Raw genomic sequence first — 21,304 nt, forward strand, 5'->3', positions numbered from 1 at the left:
CATTAAGTTTTACTTTAATAAGTGTATTTTTATGTCTTTCCTGAGTGTGTGTCTGTACATTAAGTTTTACTTTAATAAGTGTATTTATGTCTTACCTGAGTGTGAGTCTGCACATTATGTTAGTGCAGTGTCTGAGGAGGCCCTGGGATTGGCATTATCGACAACTGTGAGCCATCCTGTGGGTGCTGGGAACCAAACTTGGGTCCTCTGAAAGAACAGCCAGCATCACTAACTGCTGAGTCTTTCCCCAGCCCTAAGAAGACTGTCCTGATTCCCTTAGGGAGAGCTGACCACGCTCTCCTTTGGTTCTCTCGTCACACTGCTAGTCCAGCAGAGAGCTAAACATTCTCACCACACAGGCTTTAACGGATAGTGATGACCAGTACATCCTCCTGCCCTTTATAATCCTCCTCCATATTACCACTTTCCCAAGTTTCAGTATAAGATGGGATGATGCTTCCGATGGTTCAGATGACGGCAGCGGCAGAAGAATCCATGATGGAAGAGTGCAAGGATTCAAGGCCACAGGTCAGGGGAGGCTGCAGGAGCCAGGCCTTCAGGAGCAGCTCTGGAGAGTCTCCAGAGGGTTGAGGGGGATTGTGGGACTGAGACAGTTGTAACTAACTCTTATTTTTTCAAGAGAGGGTTTCTCTGTGTAGCCTTGAAGCCTGTCCTGGAACTCATCCTGCAGACCAGGCTGGCCTCGAACTCACAGAGATCACCTGCCCTTGCCTCCTGAGTGCTGCGATTAAAGGCAGGAGCTGCCACCACCACCATCACCACCGGCTGTAACTCTTGAGGAGCCTAAACAGAAGTGGTCCAAGTGTAGACTCTGCCGAGGTCCCTGTATACAGGTCGGACCTTAGCCGTATCTACAATGCCTCATGTGGTTTCTTCATACAGAAAGCTTGGTATTGGACATGTAGTTTTGTATTTTCTTTGGTTAAAAAAGTAAGAGTTCCTGGTGCAGAACTGTGTTTTCTCCATTTAGTTGGTTTTGCTAACACATTTAAAATCTATTGAGGATATTTTGAACACAGAAAATTTGTATAGGCAATCACAAGTTGCAGCGGAACAGAAACAACATTAAAGACCAGACATGGGAAGCCAGCCCAGATGTTCAGATCATTGGCAGAGGATTGCTAAGCTGATTCATCCCCAAATCTCCACCCCCAGGGCTAGATACATAGCTAAGGATGACCTTGAACTCTTGTTCCTCTTGCCTCTACCTCCCCAATGGAGGACTGGGGCATATGTTGAATGACTGGCTGTGACTTTGATGTTTCTTTGTTTACCCATTTAGCAATTAAAGCCCAATATATTTAATGGCTTAATACATTTTAATGAGTTCACTATAGAATTACTATTAGGCATGTCTTTTCATTATAATGTATTTTATCTCCTCACAACCGAGAAATCAATATGGCTGTTTATATTACTGCAATTCATAAAATATGCCTAACTATGCATGGTCCTGGTAACATTACTCAGTGGGCTCAGTCTGTTCAAATTGATGTTAAATCCGCTGCAAAACTTAATCTTGCTTGTACTTTCGTATTTTTACATTTTCACCCACAAACATTAGAGATCTTTGTTTATATTCATGTTGTTCTTGCTCCATCCATAACTAATACAATGAAATTATTCATGAAGGTTAAAAATAAAATTGGCATTAGAGCTGAAATCTATTTATCACCCCTCCCCTAGAAGAGAAATACACTCTGCCATGAACCGTACTCTAGTCCTCTTTTTGAATTTGGTTTTCATGTATGCATAAGCATGAGGTCCCAAAGGTGCAGAAGGGGTTGTGTCCCTCTGTTCTGCTTGTCCTCCACAGTTCCTCACTCCAGGAGGCAGCACCATGACCAGTTTCCTGCACATCCTTTGTAGAAGTATTCTATACTATTCACACATAAGCACACACATGTACATTATGTTATGTTCCTTTACTGGGTTTTTCCAGCAAACTCCAAATTATATGTTGTCACTTCCACTTTTAGATAAAGAAGCTAGGATTCAAGAGCAGTGACTGGCTCAGGGTCAAGGGCTCAGCGTGAAGCTGGTACTTTCTAGCACAGGGCCATGGCTGGTTTTGCTTTACCATGCCATCTTTCCACTGCAGTTGGCTCAACTTTAGGAAGGAACAAGCCCCCATCTGTCAGAGTCACCCCCGCCCCCAGGTTCAGAAGTGTGTTTTTGAGAGTTAGGGTATAGAACTGTTTGGAGGAGGAATGGTACAATGAGAGAGGGACATTTTGGGGACAACAGCCAGCAGGAAATGAATATGGGCTAAGGGCATAGCTCAGTGGCAGGGAACTTGCTTAGTATACTCAGAGACTTGGTCATGATCCCAGAAAATGTAAAAAAAAAAAAAGTATGTGAACCCAAGCTAATGTGTGATCAGCTTGGAGAGCAGTGCAGAGCCACAGGCAGAGCAAACCCTATGCACTTCAGAAGCAACTGGACAGTCAAGGATGGAGAATCAAAGTGATACTGGTTCTGGGCCAAGAGAGTGGTGGGAAGGAAGTTTCCGCAACAGAAGCCAGAGAGTCAGGCACACTTGGCTTTTGGGCAATAGTTAGTTGTAGACATGGAATTATAGGCCCAGTAGGTTTGATCAACATAAATTTCAGTAGGTGAAGTCAGGGGAGGAAGGCTTGGAGACAGGTGGAGGGAGAGTTAGGGGAAGGCCGAAAGGGAAGTGGGAAAGCCCAGGGAAGGTGAGCAGGAGGGCAGCCATGCGACAGTGCCTGATGGAGGACACTGAAGCTGGAAAGCTTGAGAAAAGCTTTGAGGCCAGACTGGAACCTGAACAGCACAGTTCTGCTGTAGAAGCAAAGGTAAACCCACATTTCAAAGAAGCTCAATGGAGGTGGGGAAAATGGTTGAAATCTTCACTAGAATGTTTATAATAGAAGATTCTAAGAGTGATGGGTATCACTAGCTGGGTGAAATCCTGCTCCTGGTATTTCTGGATGACTGGCTTGTGGCCAGGGCAGCATCCACCACGGGGATTCCAGGCACTTACTCGGATGTGCAGGTCTTGGAAGAAGGTGAGCAGTGTCTGCCGGATCATCTGGAACTCCCCAGCAGAGAGATTCCCATATATCTGTGAGGCAAGGCAGAGGGAGCATTGCACTTTCCACCATGGGCTGAGCTGTGGGGACAGGCGGGGCTGGGGAGCTCAGGGGTGGGACTCAGATAAGCAGGGCCCTTGGCAGCAGGAGTGTCAGCACCCCACCCTCTGAAGTAGAACAGACTGCCATGCCACAGACAAGCACTTCCAACACCCTTTCAGACACTGGAGGAAGTTCTTTGATGCTGTCTTCCCTCTATAAAGGCCACAGCAGACAGCATAAGATAATTGCCCATTGTAGTTACAAAATAGGTAGCTGTGAGATTTTAGAATGTTCTAGGAGAGTGGCAAGCTCTGACCTGTCATTGTAATCATAGAACCTGCAGGTTCTCACAGTTGGCTGAGATCAAGGGTTGTGTCAGAGAGATGACAGGCTGGTGACATGCTTACTTCTGTCAGCTGCCGGGAGGTCTCATCCACTTGATGCAGGATGGTTGGGGAGTCCTGGATGAATCCCTTGATGGAGTCTAAATGGTTGAAAGTGACCAGCAGTACATCCTTGGGGCGTGGACACAGCAGCACTTGGTATTTGAAAGCCATGGTCATCAGGTCATAGAGCTGTTGACCCACACACAGAACAGATGGGGTCATAAAAGCAGATCAGAACCCAGCAAAGCAGTTGTGGAAAAGCACTGTGGACTTGTCACACAGCTCAGGTGACCACACGGGCTGCCACCCAAGTCAGAGCACTCCTGAGAATGCAAGGGGGTGGTGTTAGTAACTAAGGAGTAGCCAGACAGTCTCCGGACAAACCATGGCTTCTGGTCATCCTCTGTGTCTTCCAAAAACCCCCAAACACATAAAGACACTAGGTAAACATTTTACTAACTAAGCTAAATCCCCAGCCCTTCTTCCATTTTGATTTTTAATTAATTAATTTTCGTTTTTCGAGACAGGGTTTCTCTGTGGCTTTGGAGGCTGTCCTGGAACTAGCTCTTGTAGACCAGGCTGGTCTTGAACTCACAGAGATCTGCCTGCCTCTGCCTCCCAAGTGCTGGGATTAAAGGCGTGCGCCACCAACGCCCGGCTCTTTTTCATTTTTTAAAATTACAAAATCTAAATTATGTGCATGTGTCTGTGTATAGGGGTGTACACATGATTGCCAGTGCCCTGAGAGGACAGAGCATTTTTTCCCCCTGGAGGTGGAGTTACAGGTGGCTGTGAGCCACTTGACATGGGAACGAACTTGGGTCCTCTGCAAGGGCAGTAAATGCTCTTAAGCTTTATGCTTAAGTATATGCCCTGAGCCATCTCTCTAGCCTCCACTCTTAGTTTTTAACTAATGAATCAATTGATAACAGTTTTGAGACAGGAGACAAAACTCACTATTAAGCAGAGGCCAATACTGAACTGATACTCCTGCCTCTACCTCCCTGGTGCTGGAATTAAAGGTGTGCACCACCTCCACCCCTAGCTCCATTTTTAAATGCAGCAAGTTATTTTTGTTTGTGTTAAATAGAAAGTACACATTCAGCCGGGTGTTGGTGGCACACCTTTAATCCCAGCACTCGGGAGGCAGAGGCAGGTGGATCTCTGTGAGTTCGAGCCCAGCCTGATCTACAGAGCAAGTTCCAGGACAGGCTCCAAAGCAATACAGAGAAACCCTGTCTTGAAAAACCAAAAAAGAAAGAAAGAAAAAAAAAGAAGTACATATTCATTATTTTCTCCACATCACAGCCTGACACTGGGATTCATGTGTCCAATGGCCAGCTAGGCTTTCCTAAAAAGTTTTTTTTTAAATAAAGATTTATTTATTTATTACATATACACCAGATTGAATTGTAGATGGTTGTGAGCCACCATGTAGTTTCTGGGAATTGAACTGAAGACCTCTGGAAGAGCAGTAAGTGCTCTTAACCTCTGAGTCATCTCTCCAGCCCCCTCCTATAAAGTTTTTAGAGGAAACACCATGAACAGGTCTCACATGGAATATATGTTGACAATGGCAGCATCTCCAGTCTCTTTGACACTGTGGACCATAGGCTTCTGGAAGACACTGAGAATCAGGAGCTTTCTTGGCTTGCAACCTCTGTAAACAATGTTGGGTCCCACTAGGCTGGGGTGTAGCTCAGTGGTACAGCACTGCCTAGGATGAGTGAGGCTCTGGGGTTCAATCCCCAGCATCATAGAATTTTGTCTCCAAGGTCAAAATGACCTGCACCGATCAATTTTTTTGACATCTTGTCAGTACCTTTGGTTTCCAACAATGATGCTTAAGACGTTCTATGCTAACTGATGTCATTGATGATGAGTTTCTCCACCACCTTTCTGATGATCTTAGGCTTCACCAGAGGTCTGAGGTTGGCCATGTTGTCAAGTAGAAGATGGGCAGGCTGAGGAAAGGGCTCCTCGCTTGTTAGTGAGAAGACGGACATAGGGATGAAATAACTGCCCCAAAGGGAGACAACAAGAGGTAAAGGCTCAGCTAAACTGGTGCCTCACTGAGGCTTCTAGTACCAGCAAGAGACAGATGTTGATTCTTTGTGCCCACCAACTAGTGTTAGTCTTCATGTCTTCAAAAAAAAGTTCATATAATGGAGCAAGTTGAAAAAGAATTATCGTTATTCAAGTCCAACTTCATAATTGTCTCTAGTCCCAGAACTTGGGGTGCGGGGTGTAGGGATGTGACTCAGTTGATAGCAGTTACCCAGCATGCAGGAAATCCTGAGTTTGTTTCCTAGCACAGCATAAACAGATGTGGCCGTGCAGGCTACCATTTGGAGGTGGAGGCAGGAGGACCAGAAGTTCAAGATCATCCTTAGTTTCATAGTGAATTGGATGTTGACCTGGGCTGTGTAAGACTGGATCTCATTGGTTTCTCCCCAGTGTCCTAGAGTTTATGTGAAAGTGTGTGCCTGTGCAGTTCTTAGGAGTGCCATCCACCTCTTTTGGGACAGGGTCTTTCACTGGCCAGGAGCTCACCAGTTCGGCTAGGCTGGCTCATCCCAAGCTCCAGACATCTTCCTGTTTTTGTCTCCAAGCACTGGGATTATAAGTGCATGCCACCATGCCTAGCATTTGGTTCTGAGGATGAAACTCATGGGCTCATGTCTATGAGGCAAACACTTGTGACTGAGCCATCTCCCCAACCCTTAAGTCACACAGTGCTACAGGGTCCCCTCCAGAACACAACAGTACATTTGGCTGCCAGGCTTTTCTGGGTTCCTCTTGGCTGTGATTGGTCACGTTGACAATTTTTTAATATTTTTATTATGTTTTAAGACAGGATTTCTCTGTATAGTCCTGGCTATCCTGGAACACTTTGAGAAAAAAAATCTTTTTTAAGACAGGGTTTCTCAGCCGACCGTTGGTGGTGCACGCCTTTAATTCCAGCACTCGGGAGGCAGAGGCAGGCGGATCTCTGTAAGTTTGAGACCAGCCTGGACTACCAAGAGAGTTCCAGGACAGCCTCCAAAGCCACAGAGAAACCCTGTCTCGAAAAAAAAAAAAAAAGACAGGGTTTCTCTGTATAGGCCGTCCTGGAACTCACTCTGTAGAACAGGCTAACCTTGAACTCACAGATCCACCCGCTGCTGCCTCCTGAGTATTGGGTTTAAAGGCATGCGCCACAACTACCGGCTAAAGACTAATTATTAAGGTCTGTTTATTGTTTATATTAATTGGCTTCACTGTGGCATCTGCATACATGCACATCACTCTTTGGTCCTATTAGTCTTCCTAACTGCCCTCTCTTACCCTCTTCACAGAGGTAAAGCTGGGGGTGGAGTATTTGAACTGGGGTGGCACATGCTCATTTCCATAAACAGGGACATGAACAGCAGGGCTCTCTTTGGGCAGGTGACACACAACAGAGAGGTTGGGTGCAGATGCCTTCTGAGACCCTCTCAACCTGACAACTGACTACAGCTCATATTTTTTTATAGATTATTTACTATGTATACAGTGTTCTGTCTGCATGCATACCTGCTGGTCAGAAGAGGGCGCCAGATCTCATTACAAATGGTTGCAAGCCACCATGTGGTTGCTAGGAATTGAACTCAGGACCTCTGGAAGAACGGTCAGTGCTTTTAACCTCTGAGCCATCTCTCCAGCCCCTAAGGCTCATAGTTACACATACTTGCTTCTCCCAGGACACCTCTGCATTTGGAATCCTATTTGATCCCACCTAGGACCATCTACAACAGGTAGGAGAGCAGCAGCTAAGCTGACTACTGAGCGGCTGTCTGCTCACCTTATCCATGCTGGCTTGGTTCAGTCGCATAATGGAGGCATGAGCCAGGCGGTCATACACAGTCCTCAGGGCCTTCTTAGAGTACAGATCCTGGGGTTTGAACAGCTCCTCCATAAACTTTCTGTTGAACATGGTTGAGATGATGTCATTCAGAACTGTAGAGACAAGAGAGGAAACAGATGAGCAAGAAGATACTGCTAGAGGCCTTGTGTAGGCCTGCTGTCTGTTCATGGCTGGGAGCGAGGCATAGACAGTGCTGAAATACGGAGTGCTTGGTAGCATCAGCCCCTTGGGAAGAAGCACAGGAGTCCCGCAGGAAGTAGGGCTCAGGGATGCTCTGTGACATCCTTCCAGGGCACTTGTCCATGATGGCAATATTAGAGGACTGGGCTTCAGGTGCTACACATCCCTGTCCCCACCATTATATAGCTTGATAAGGAAAATTAATTTTTTTTTGGTTTTCCGAGACAGTGTTTCTCTGTATTGTTTTGGAGGCTGTCCTGGAACTCGCTCTGTAGACCAGGCTGGCCTCGAACTCACAGAGATTCGCCTGCCTCTGCCTCCCAAGTGCTGGGATTAAAGGCATGCACCACCACCGACCGGCCTTTAGTTAATTTGTAATTTAATGTTCTTTACTGTTTTGCCTTCATGCATGTTTGTGTGAGGGTGTCAGAGCCCTGGAACTGGAATTACAGACAGATGTGAGCTGCCGAGCAGATGTTGGCGATTGACCTGGCTCTTCTAGAAGAGCAATCAGTGCTCTTAACCACTAAGTCATCTCTCCAGCCTCTGGAAAAATCTTTCTAAGAAAAGGGTTGTGGGGACGGAACTCAGGTTGTCAGGCCATGGCAAGCATTTTATCCACTGAACCATTTCACTGGTCCTTTTTTTTTTTCGAGACAGGGTTTCTCTGTATTGCTTTGGAGGCTGTCCTGGAACTCACTCTGTAGACCAGGCTGGCCTCCAACTCACAGAGATCTGCCTGCCTATGCCTCCCAAGTGCTGGGATCAAAGGCGTGCGCCACCAACGCCCATCACTGGTCCTTTTACAAAGATTTTTACTTCACTATTAGCACATGTCTGTGTATGATGTGTGTTGTTTTTCTTTCAGCAAGCTAAACCTTTTTTTACTTAAAATTAAACTTCAAAAGTGTCAGGCGAACAGTGGTGATTAACTTTTCATAACAAACATTTCATGAAAATAGATAAAGCTGTCGGGAGACACTGGTGCACGCCTTTAATCCCAGTACTCTGGAGGCAGAGGCAGGCAGATTCCTATGAGTTCCAGGTTGACCTGGTGTACAGAATGAGTTCCAGGACAGCCTCCAAAGCTACAGAGAAACTCTCTCTCTCAAAAAAAAAAAAAAAAAAAAAAAAGAAAGAAAGAAGAAAGAAAATAAAGGAAAAAAAACCAGACACAGCTGCACCCTGTAGAGAAGGCAGTGTTTTCAGAGCGGCTAGCAAACATGCCCTTCCGACTGCTCCACGTTAGCAGGCCCTGACCCCTCCTCCATCTATGATACCGATTTCACAGCACTGGAATAGATGCCATCCTGTTGGGCCAGTGAGAACTTCCACCTGCTGAGAATTAAAGACTTGTGCAAAACAATATGGCCTCTCCTCTGTTCATGTGAATATTTTGCACTGCTCAGATGTGCGAGCACTAGTGAAGGAGGGAGCCCTGGTGCGAGCACTAGTGATGTCATTGTGTGCTGTGTGTGGGGGTGGGGAGACACATGTGTGTTAAGATGTGTATGTGGGGGTCAGAAGGCAACCTTACGGAATCCGTTCTCTTCTTGCATATTTACATGGACTCCGGGGACTGAACCCAGGATGCCAGGGTTTGCTGGGCCATCTGCTGGCCTAGGTCAGGCTTGAAAAATTTAAAAGCTGGGCAGTGGTGGTGAAGGTCACGCTACTTTAACCGGGCACTCACACTCGGGAGGAAAAGGCAGGTGGATCTGAGTTTGGGACCAGCTTGGTTTACAGAGTGACTTCAAGGACAGTCAGGGCTACACAGAGAAACCTTGTCTTGAAAAAAAGTCTCTGTGGGTGTATGTGCAGGTGCCTCAGAGGCAGGAGGGCTTTGATTTCCTGGACCAGGAAGTAAGGATACTTGTAAGCCACCTGGCATGGGTCCTGGGAAACGAATTTGGATCCTCTGTGACAGCAGTGCATGCTCTGGTCACTGAGCCATTTCTCTAGCCCGCCACTATTTTAAACCAGTTATTTTAGTGTAAAGATGAGTGTACACGGATACCAAAAGCATACAGTTACACAACGGGGTTACTTGAGTTCAGGTACCCAACAGAGGCCAGAGGAGTTGGATCCCAATGGAGATGAGTTACAGGCAGTTGTAACCCACCTGACGGAGTTGTCGGAGACTGAACTCTGTTTAAACTTAGATCCTCTGGAAGAGCAGCCAGTGTTCTTAACCACTGAGCCATCTCTCCAGCCCCCATATTGTTTATTTTTAATTCTATGTGTTCTATCTGTGTATGGGTGAATGCAGCTTCCTGTGGAGGTCAACAAAGAGCATCAGATCCCTGTAACTATAGTTACAGAGGGCAGTGAGCCACATGGTGTGGATGTTGGAAACTCAGGTCCTCTGTGAGGACAATACATAGTCTTAACTGCTGAGTCATCTCTTCAGCCCCTGAAATGAACTTTTTTTTTTTGGTTTTTCGAGACAGGGTTTCTCTGTGGCTTTGGAGGCTGTCCTGGAACTCGCTTGGTAGTCCAGGCTGGTCTCAAACTCACAGAGATCCGCCTGCCTCTGCCTCCCGAGTGCTGGAATTAAAGGCGTGCGCCACCACCGCCCGGCGAAATGAATTCTTAATATGGGTGCTTATTTCTGAAAGATATAAATTCCACTTTCTCTTTCTCTTCTCTCTTTCATTTTATTTATCTATTTATTTATTTATTTATTTTTGAGACAGAGTTTTTCTGTGTAGCCTTGACTGTCCTGGAACTTGGTCTGTAGACAAGGCTGGCCTCAAACTCAGAGAGATCCACCTGCCTCTGCCTCCCGAGTGCTAGGATTAAAGGTGTACTCTCCCATCCAGTTTCTTTGGTTGAATGTAATTGAAATGCTGGGCAGTTGGCTCTGGCTATACACTTTTAAAAAACTAAGGCAACAAAGAGTAGGGATTTAGTTAGTTTTGGTTTCTCTGTGTAGACCTGGCTGTCCTGGAACTCACAGAGATCCATCTATCTGCCTCTGCCCCATACCCCCAGTGTTGGGATTAAAAGCATGCACCATCACCCAGGAGTAGGGATATTTTCATTATTATTATTGTAGGGAAGAAGGAAGCTGAGGGCTGGATATGCTTAAATCGTGTGGCCCCCATCCCCCACCCCAGTTTTTTTTTTTTCAGACAGAGTCTCTTGTCGTCCAGGCTGTCTGGAACTAAGGTTTCTACCTAAGGATGGCCTTGAACTTCTGATCCTCCTTTCCTCCACTTTCAGAGTGCTGGGATTGGAGGTAAACACAACTACACTCGGCTTGTACCTGAATCTCAAATGGAATTGCTTCCGAGAGAGGGGGGAGGGACATATTTTCCTCCCACACTGACTGTGGTGGTTTGGCTGAGGATGGCTCTCATAGGCTCATGGGTCTGAACACTTGGCCCCAGGCTGAAACTGTTTGGGAAGGCTTGAGAGGTGTGGTCTTGTTGGGGAGCAGTGTCACTCAGCGCAGGCTTTGAGGTTTCAAAGGTCCACACCTTCCCAGTGCTTTTGCTCTCTGCCTTGTGCTTCTTGGTCACGATGTGAGCTCTCAGCTGTTCCTTCATCTGCCACCAAGGCTCCAACCCTCTGAAGCCATGATCCCAATCAAACCCTTTCTTTTGTAAGTTGCCTTGGTTGTGTGTTGTACCACATCAACAGAATAGTGACTAAGATACTGACACACACAGCTGACTCCCTATAGGACTGTGGAACTCATACTTCACCCTTTGATCTTACCCTAGACCATGTTCTGCTCCTCACGTAGGAAGAGTTAGAGCCATGGCCAGCGCAGGTGCCCTCACATCTGAGGACTCCAGCCCAGCATGGCCAGCTAACACCCCTTCCTCAGGGATGCTCAGAGACACAGGAATCCTTCAGACAGAAACAAGCAAGCACCTGCAGTAAATTGGGTTTTCTAACTTTTTATTCATCACAGCCTTTATATAAAGTGCAGAATCTGCAAGGGACAGATACAAAGGAAAAGCCACCGGGGGGTGGGGGGTGGGGGGGAGGGACCGCCTCAGAAGAGAGCAAAGGAAGAGTTTCCAGGAAGGAAGGAGCCACATTAAACCACTCCTTGTCAGCTGTGATTGGGCGGAAGCTGACAAAGCAAAATCAATTCTCTAGGGTCTTTGAGCTCACTCAGGATCCAAGAAAGCAGCTTAGCCTCAAATAAATTGGTTCAAAAAGCAACAAAACCCCAGGGTGATTGTTACTGACTTTGGCAAAGCAAAAAGAAAAATGAAGCTTTTCCCCAGAGATGTGAAACAGTCATGTGTCACCACGGCTCCTGCACTAGGACCTAAGCAATGTTCACCTGCTGACAACTGGGGACAATAGCGTCGGTCCCTGTGGACGCAGCAGGGCACACCTGAGCACCCAAAGAAGGAATGGAAGTTTCATGGCCAGGCCCTGGCATCCAGGGGTCCCTTGTCACCATTCCTTCTCTGTGAGAGTGTGGAGACGACATTTTCCTCTCCCAGTTTGCTCTGTGGAGCACTTGGCCCAGGCAGGCGTGCGGTACACCAGACACCAGGCTGAACACAGCAGGGATGCAGAGGGAGGAGCCACGCCCTAGAGATACACACTGCATCAGATTCACATCTGAGCAGTGGATTCAGCCAGACATGCAGTCTGCCTTTGTTACCAGGCACTTACATTTCTCTGCCTTTTTAGAATTAAAAAACAAAAAAGAGAAAACTCAACTTGATAATGGAAAATGGATTTATAGTTTGCCTACACCAGGGAGAAAAGTCCACTTTCTCTTGTCTCCTCTGCAACATTACAATTTTATAGAAAAGATGAAACAAAGGCCATCATGTGCTTATGCTAATTTAGCTATGGGATAAATGGCCAGAACTGTGTGGCATCGTTTCCTATAAGGCAACTTCCTCCTTGGCTGATTCCAGGGCTGTATCGTCTTTCCCTGCTGCATAGCGCAGGACTTAGGGAAATTTGAGTTCTTTCAATGCTCTGAAAGTCGAAGGGAGGGGCACATGTGTCTCCAGCTAGAACATCCCTTCCCCTGCCAGGGACAGGTTTCCACTGTGTATTTGTTTTTGGCATTCAAATGATTTTGATCACGAAGAGGATGAGGCTGGGAGGGGAGGGTTTTTTCCACCAGGATAACAGGATGGCTGGTAACTGGGCTCTTGACATGAGGCTGGGAGGGGAGGGTTTTTTCCACCAGGATAACAGGATGGCTGGTAACTGGGCTCTTGACATGAGGCTCCTAGTTTGGACTTAGACAGATGATGAAGTCAGTGTCTGCTGATTATTTTTGAACACTTATGTTAAAATAAGCTTCAGCGATCTAATTACATACATGAAAAGCCCTCAGGATCCACACTTCACACCTGAAATTCTGCCAGGCATCAAAGGACGGGCCAAAAATTGCTGAAGGGAAGTGTCAAAAGATGGTTGTGAAATATAATAAAAGCAACCCAGCACTTCAGTTGGGCTTCTCTGAACCTAGTCTGATGAAATAATTATCTTGATGAAAGCAATTCAGTTTCTACCAATTACCCCTGCTCCAAAAATCACTTGTTTATGGAAATATGCACTGTGGAGCCAAGATACAAGAGAGAAGCCAGGGAATGCTGTCCGAGACTACAATGGTTCAATCTTTTGGGCTTAGAACTTTATATGCAATGCCTCATTTAAAGTTCAAGGCAACTCTCAATTATCCCCATTCCCACATTCCATTGAAGAGGAAAATTTAATCTGAGAGCCTTTAAAATCCAAGCTGACACCACTGATGATGGAGTTGAAATTAGAAAAGGGTCTGTCTCATTATATTATTATTTTTATAAAACATTATTTACCTGAGACTGAGTATGTAGCCCTGCCTAATCTGGAACTCACTATGTAGACAAGATTGGTCTTGAGCCCTCAGACATCTGCCTGCCTCTGCCTCTCCAGTACTAGGATTCAAAGTAAGCACCAGGGGCTGGAGAGATGGTTCAAAGGCCAAGAGCAATGTAAGCATTCATTTTACAGAGGATGAAGGTTCAGTTCCCAGCACCTCATGGTGGCTCACAGCCATCCATAACTCCAGTTCTGGAGGATCAAATTCCCTCTTCTGATCTCTGTGGGCACCAGGAAAGAATATGATACACATACATTCATGCAGGAAAAACATTCATACACAATAATAAATATATTAAAAGCCCTAAAATACAAAAGTGCACCACCACATCCAGCCTAATTATACAGTTGTGTGTGTGTGTGTGTGAATGTGTGTGTGTGTGTGAGTGTGTGTGTGTACAAAAATCAGAGAGGGTCAATTCTCTCCTCCTATTATGTGGGTCTCAAAGACCAAACTCAGGCCCAGGTTTAGGAGCAAGTGCCTTTACCCACTAAACCATCAATGACTTTTTTTTTTTTTGAGACAGGGTTTCTCTGTAGCTTTGGAGGCTGTCCTGGAACTCACTTTGTAGACCAGGCTGGCCTCGAACTCACAGAGATCCGCCTGCCTCTGCCTCCCGAGTGCTGGGATTAAAGGCGTGCGCCACCAACGCCCGGCACTATCAATGACTTTTTAAAAATTCCCTTCAAAAATGGCATCCTGATAGGTCTGGAATTATGCAGACCAGGCTGGTCTCAAGCCCAGAGATCGGCCTGCCTCTGCCTTCTAAGTGGTAGGATTACAAGTGTGTGCCACTATATCCTGAGATATGTATGTATGTATGCATGTATATATGTATTGAATCCATATATATATATATGGATTCAGAGTGTTGTAATCCAATAAAAACATCATATTTAGATCTAGTTATCAAAATTTGCTAACTAGATATTTTACCCTATCTGTCTTTGCTTATCCTGCTCCAGATTCTTCTTCATTCCCTGTTCTGGCATTGTCTGTCTGAGATCTATTTTCTTTTATAGCTGTTTTGTTTTCTACTACATCACATCCTAAGTAAATTTCTATCACAATTAGGAAAATAGTTACAAAGTCAAAAACATTATTTCCCAAAAAAATGTAAAAATCTATGTAATTATGCTAAAAATTTCTTTCAATGATAAAAGAAAACAAACCTACACCTTTAAATTCAAAATCAGAGATATCAAAATGTCTTCAGTGGGTCTTTCATATTTTAAATATACATATATCTTGTGCACAAAAATTCAAGTTTTTATTAATATATTAATTATGCATAATAATGGGGTTTGTTATGACATTTCACACAAGTACGTAATGTACTTTGACCATATTTGCCCTCAGTATGCTTTTAAGCATTACAAATACATGTAACTGGCTGGTGTGATCAGAGAATTAAAATACTGAGGATGGCTGATGATAGGCCTAAGCCATTCCCGTGTGTCAAGCGAAGGCCGGCACCTGTGACATATAAAGGCTGGGAAAAGCTGAGGTCTCGCTCTGAGCAAGCCTCAGCCTTTCCAGGTTTGCAGCTGTCGTGCGTGGGGGAACAAGATTGAACATAAGGCAACAGTGCATGCAGGAACCCATGCCTTCTGCCCACACTCTTGGCAGCCATGCAGCTACATGCTTCCATCTTCCTCAGCCGCTCACCAGGTGCCTGTGTGTGCTAAGGAGAGCATCTCAGGGCCACTCATACTGAAGCAAACGCTCTGGTTCCACGGCAGCACAACCTACCCAGAGGACAACCTACCCAGGAGTGGAGCCTCTGCCCCAGCTGTCCCTGGAAGCTTGGGACAACAATAAGGAGAAGGGGTGGTGGTGGGGAGTCCCTCAGATGCAGTGTGGCCCCTTCGCTGGAGTTGACTGAGCTTTCATCTTACACAATGTGCTTATTCCTTTGGCGTAGAACATTCCAAAGTCCTAGCTGAAGAAACTCACGCCTAGCTCTTACCTAGAAACACTTAAGGTGGTCCTGCTTTTAAAAGCCTACTACCAACCGACTGAGTGAAACTGAACGCACACTGAATGCATGCAGCCAGAAATAGCATACCTCGTTTTCTGTCCACCTCTGTCCATTCATCTATATGAAGCATACAAAAAGAAAACACCAGTTCAGGAAGCAAGAACATTAGTTTCATGGAGGCTTTACAAATACCATATCCAGTTACCTGGCCAGTTGAATTGTTTTTATATTTAAATTCCATGTCTTCTTTGTTTGTGTTTTTCCAGACAGGGTTTCTCTGTGTAGTTCTGGCTGTCCTGGAATTAGCTCTGCAGACCAGGCTGACCTTGAACTCAGAGATTCACCTGCCTCTGCCTACCTACTGCTGGGATTAAAGGTGTGTACTACCACAGCCTGGCTCTGTGTGTGTGTGTGTGTGTGTGTGTGTGTGTGTGTGTGTGTGTGTGTGTGTGTGCGCGCGCCTAGGTGCCCTTGGAGACAAGAAAAGGGGGTCATCCTTGAGAAGTGGAGCTACAGACAATTGTGAACTACAATGTGGGTGCTGGGAATTGAACCTGGGTCCTCCAAAAGAGCAGCCAGTGCTCTTAACCACTGAGCCATCTCTCCAGTCCATTGAATTTAATGTCTTATGTACATGCTCCACTTTTTTTTTTTTGAGACAGGGTTTCTCTGTAGCTTTGGAGCCTGTCTTGGGACTTGCTCTTGTAGACCAGGCTAGTCTCCAATTCACAGAGATCCACCTGCCCCTGCCTCCCGATTGCTGGAATTAAAGTTGTGCACCACCACCACCACCACCACCACCACCACCACCACCCAGCTCATGCTCCACTTTCAATTGGACACTTTTTAAAAAAAAATTAAGAGCTCACATCGTTAATCCCAGCACTTAGGAGGCAGAGGTAGGCGGATTTCTGTGAGTTCAGGCAGAGCTGGTCTACAGAGTAAGACACTGTTCCCCTGCCCCCTCAAAAGTCATACATAATTCAAAGCAGACTTTTAACACTAGCTCCCCAAAGAAGAGCAATTCCAAGAACAGACAGAAAAAAGGGGATTCTTTTTGAGCAGTGTGATTTTCCTCTCCCTAGGGCTGGGATTGAACCTGGGGTCTTGTGCATTTTAGCAGGCAAGTGTTGCAGCCCTGGTCTCTATCCTAAGTCCTGAAAATGGACTTTTCTCATTTCATTGGTGGGAACATTTCGTCTACAGCCCCCTTCCACTTCCATTTTTCCACCCCTTCCGATAGAGACAGAGTTCTACACATATCCACATGTGGAAAGCTTCACAACTAAAGGCATTTTGGGAAACACTTGCCGCTACATTGCTTGGAAATGATGTCTGAAGTTATGCATGCCTTCACCACATGCTGGCACGACCTCAACATAAAATATAAACAGCTCTTTGCAGACTACAGGGTACCACTGCGGGATCAGATTCCCCTTGAAGTCACCATCTTCCTCTCTCAAGAGTCAGGGGCTTAGCTGGGCCTGGTGGCACAGGACTGTAGTTCTAGCTACTCAGGAGGCTGAGGCAGGATCAAAAGTTTAAGATCTGCGGGGCCTACAGAATGAATCCAAGGCATCTTAGTGAGATGATGCCTCTAAGCCAGGTGACCTGGAGATTCAGCTCAGTGGCCAAGGGCTTACCTACTGTGCATGAGGCTCTCGGTGTAGTCGCCAGTGCTGGGCAAGGGTGGTCAAGTCATGGGCTTTTGAGAGAGTGTAATGGGAAGCAGGCCCTGGGCTGGCCTTCCTGAAGCATCTGTTTGTTTCCTGGGCATTGTATTCACAGCTGCTATTTCCCTGTGGAATTAGCATCACAGGCTTGCAGTTATCTAGAGATGGGAAGTATTCATCCTCTTGAAAGTGTGTGTGGGCACAGTGACACTCTGCCTGCTGTGGATAAACAGAACTGGAAAAAAACACAAGGAAGCCTAGTGTCACTCCAATCGGCAATGGCACCCAGCTCCAGCAGAGGGCGATAGAGAGTTGCCAGGTCCTCCCCATTTTCCTCTTTAAAGAGGCAGGGTAGGTACCCCAAGCCCTGTCTTCTGCTCTCCAGATGACTCATTTTGTGACAATTCAATTTCAGTTATATTTTGCATGGGATCTAGGCCCATGAGTTCCAGGGCTGGTGGTTAAATTTTACCCAGAAAAAACAGAACAGAACTCCATTTCTATTTAGTCTTTCAGTACTACATGTCTTAGGAAAACAAAATAAAACAAACAGAACAAAAAGCCACTTCGCAGTCATGCTGTCATGTGTCTCAGTGTCCTCCCCTGTAATAAGCAAGGTAAACAAGATGTACCGGGGTTTTAGCTGTAGGTCTTTTATGAGGACAGAAGTGAGGCACAAGGTAGCTTTTACTGCCCACTCTATTGCTGAAAATGTGAGACAACATTTAGTATGCAGCTCTGACAAGCAGCCCCATTAAGAGCACACTTCCTTTCTGTTCAACAATAAACTGGCTGCAATGTGGAAGAAACTGCAATGTCTCCATTGGCCTCGTGGGAACAGGGGCAGCCTCCAGGAGACCAATTAGTTATGTAAGATAATGAAAACAGCTCCAAGAAATATGATTTCCTTCAAAACATCCATGATGATTAATTTACCACGTCTGTGTTTTTTTGTAGGCTTGCGTATAGGCATCTGTCATAACGGTCCTGGCTCTAACTCCTCAGCCACATCAACTTTAAGAGTTGATTAGACACCTACTTCTTTTACTTTTTATGGTGTTTTGCTGTCTTTCTCTTCTACAAGGCCTCTACTTCATCATTTCTTTTAGAAGCTTGATGGGCATATGCTATGCATATACACACGCACGTCAGCGCGCATTCATGCGTGCGTGACGTGCGTGCGTGTGTGTGTGCGTGTGTGTGCGTGTGTGTGTGTGTGTGTGTGTGTTTCAAAGCCTTCCCTCTCTTCCTGATCTAACGAACATCACAAAATCCCCTCACAATCCCTTCAGGTAAGGCAGCATAGTGCAGCAGTCAAGGACAAGTCGGTTAGGAGTAGGAACTCTGGAGTCTTTGGCCTGGAGTTGTCAGTTCTCTTACTCCTCCTCCTACCAGCTATGCAATCCTAGGCAAAGCAGCTTTGGTTTTTCTTGTAAATTTGGGTAGTGTTATCTATATGCTAGAAGAGCTGTGGACATCCAGGTGTTTCAGTGCAGTATCACTACACTGAAAAACAGTTTCAGTTGTCATGAGTGGTGGCTTGTGCCTTCAATCCCAGCATGCAGGAGGCCGAGGCAAGAGGACTGTTGAGAACGCCAGGTCAATCATGCTACTCAGTGACAGCTACAGCCATGAACCTTGTCTCAATAATGAAAACAAGTATTTTATTGTTGTCATTATAGAGATGTGTCTTGAGTTTTAGAATCATTTATAGACTGGATTCATCAATAGCCCCAGTTCCAGAAACTGTATGGAAAGGCTCAATTCACTTCTCCCTAGACTCTTTTTTTGTTCGTTTGTTTGTTTTTAAGAGTTATTTATTTATTTATTTATTACATATACAGTGCTCTGCCTCCATGCCAGAAGAGAGCACCAGATTGAATTGTAGATGGTTGTGAGCCACCCTGTGGTTGCTAGGAATTGAACTCAGGACCTCTGGAAGAGCAGCCAATGCTCTTAACCTCTGAGCCATCTCTTCAGCCCTTTTTTGTTTGTTTGTTTTTTTTTTTTTTTGAGACAGGGTTTCTCTGTATTTATTTGGAGTCTGGCCTGGAACTCACTCTGTAGACCAGGCTGGCCTTGAACTCACAGAGATCCACTGCCACTGCCTCCTGAGTGCTGGGACTAAAGGCTTGTACCACCAATGGCCAGAGACATGGGCACACTTTTTTTTTATTTTTGCTTTTTTCAAGACAAGGTTTCTCTGTATTGTTTTGGAGGCTGTCCTGGAACTCACTCTGTAGACCAGGCTGGCCTCAAATTCACAGAGATCCTCCTGCCTCTGCCTCCCAAGTGCTGGGATTAAAGGCGTGCGCCACCAATGCCTGGCATGGGCACACTCTTAATTGCTAATTTACATCATCTTCCAAGAGGCAGACTGCCTGGAGAAAGCTAACTTGTTACTCCACTAGGGTCATTAGCCTGAGTGAAATCACATCACACAGGCAGCAAGAAACAGGAAAGATGCCTGGCGGCGGTGCTGGGGAGGCAGAGACAGGCAGATCTCTGTGAGTTTGACAGGCTCCAAAGCTACAAAGAAACCCTGTCTCTAAAAGAAAAGAAACACAGAAGCCTCCCGAGGAAGGAAGACAATGCCATATCAAACTGCCAAGTTGTTCAGCAAACCTTTACTGAGCACTGATTTACTCTGATCTGGGTGTTGGATACTAGCTGCTGAAATACAGACATAAGATAAACAAGGAGGGAGACACATGTAAACAGATGAGTATAAAATAAAATAGCCATGTGGTAAGGTAGAGAGAAGCATGGACAGGGTGCTGTGAGACCTAGGAAGTCCTTTTCCTACAGAAGGAGGCCTCCTGAAGGACAGTGATTCTTCAGTCAATGGTACAGAAGACCAGGGGAAGGATGGAGGGGCAGGGACCACAGGCATGGAGTCATGAAGGACAGTTCAAAGGTCTACATACACTTTGGAGTGATTAGGACTCCAGGTGCGAATCGACGATGATGGGATCAGACTTGAAAGACACCACTGTGTCTTGCACAGGACTTGCCTCTATTTAGACAGGAGTAGAAAGCTGACTAAGCAGAGATTTTAAAAAGCCCTCTGACAGCAACGCTCCAGATGAATGGAAAGGGATGATCTAGGGAGTTCTCTTATCTGTCTATTGACACACAACCAGACACAACAGAAATTTTGAGTGTGTATATTTAACATCAGCTGAATGAGTATACATCAACTGTTGAGAGAGAATAGTGCTTTCATCAGTGTTCTGTAAATTGTCTGTAGATAAACGTCTACATTTCTCCCTTGAAATATGATAGTTCATGCTTAATCCCAAGGAAATTTGGTGAACAATGTTGTTTGCTGAGAAGAAAATGTATGACAGAATGTTCTCGGTGGTTGTTTCTCTGTAAATTACATATGGCATAATTTTGCGTTTATCAGCTTTCCAGCATTTTCACAATTATATTCCCTTCCAACACTTGCAAACTTAAAGAAACACTTTCGTTCTTATCTATATTATTTTAGGACCCTACATTTCTAGAAATGGCTTCTGAAATGAGCAAGAATAATCTTCAGCATATGTGGGAGGTCAGAAACACGGGGGCATCAGCATCTGTTCCGTGGGGGTTGAAGAGGATGGTGGTATTAGCCAAAAGCATACTGCCAGGTGGGCCCCTGGGAACTACTTTTGGAAGGGGGCAAATTTCAAGAGACCGGGAAATCGAGGGTTCAAGAACTTTGAGTATGTCCATTGCAGGTGTTCAGTTTTTCTGTGGGGAAACGCCCTTTTGGAGAATTAATTTGACTCCTGAGGGCTTCCAACTGCACGGGCGCATCTTGTGAAAAAGGTACCCGGCTGTCAGAGTGAAGTGCGCAGAGGCCTTGGCCTGGCAGTTGGAATGGGAGGGTGGGGGGCAGGTGGTTGTCTGGCTTTAGGTAGGAGGGCGGAGGCGGGCGGGAGGGGAGCGTGGGGGGGTGGGGTTGGGTGGGCTAGGCTGAAGGTCTGGATGGGAGTTAGTGGTGATGCCGAAGCAGGATACGGGGGTCTCTTACCTTTGCGGGCCTTGTCTCCGGGGATGTTCTGGGCCCTCAGTCGCTGGTCTAGGACGTAAAGCATCTCCCCGCCCAAGTTCAAAAAGAGCAGCGGCAAAGTCCGTACCGACATGGCGCAGGAAACCCGCAGGGTAGGTGAAGGAAGAGCCCCAGTGTTTGATTTAGCAGGCTGGAGGCCCCTCCGCGTCCTATAGCCCGGTTGCT

The 21,304-nt window shown here is 46.0% G+C and overlaps 1 protein-coding gene across 2 annotated transcripts in view; it reads right to left on the reverse strand.

Moving 5' to 3' along the window:
* Positions 1 to 21,304, reverse strand: part of Oscp1 (organic solute carrier partner 1) — a 32,730-nt gene extending 11,426 nt beyond the window's left edge. Inside the window, exons 1-5 of one of the 2 annotated variants that reach the window (XM_040756661.1) lie at positions 21,101 to 21,304; positions 15,494 to 15,523; positions 7,329 to 7,483; positions 3,527 to 3,694; positions 3,029 to 3,109 (exon numbers count right to left, since the gene is read on the reverse strand). In XM_040756661.1, coding sequence (XP_040612595.1) covers positions 3,029 to 3,109; positions 3,527 to 3,694; positions 7,329 to 7,483; positions 15,494 to 15,523; positions 21,101 to 21,212 — 546 coding nt within the window. In that variant the 5' untranslated portion in view covers positions 21,213 to 21,304. The remainder of the gene's footprint in view (positions 1 to 3,028; positions 3,110 to 3,526; positions 3,695 to 7,328; positions 7,484 to 15,493; positions 15,524 to 21,100) is intronic. The other variant, XM_040756662.1, reaches the window with a different exon arrangement.

The sequence above is a fragment of the Mesocricetus auratus genome, unplaced genomic scaffold (assembly GCF_017639785.1).
Source record: "Mesocricetus auratus isolate SY011 unplaced genomic scaffold, BCM_Maur_2.0 Super-Scaffold_100014, whole genome shotgun sequence".
NCBI classification, from domain to species: domain Eukaryota; kingdom Metazoa; phylum Chordata; class Mammalia; order Rodentia; family Cricetidae; genus Mesocricetus; species Mesocricetus auratus.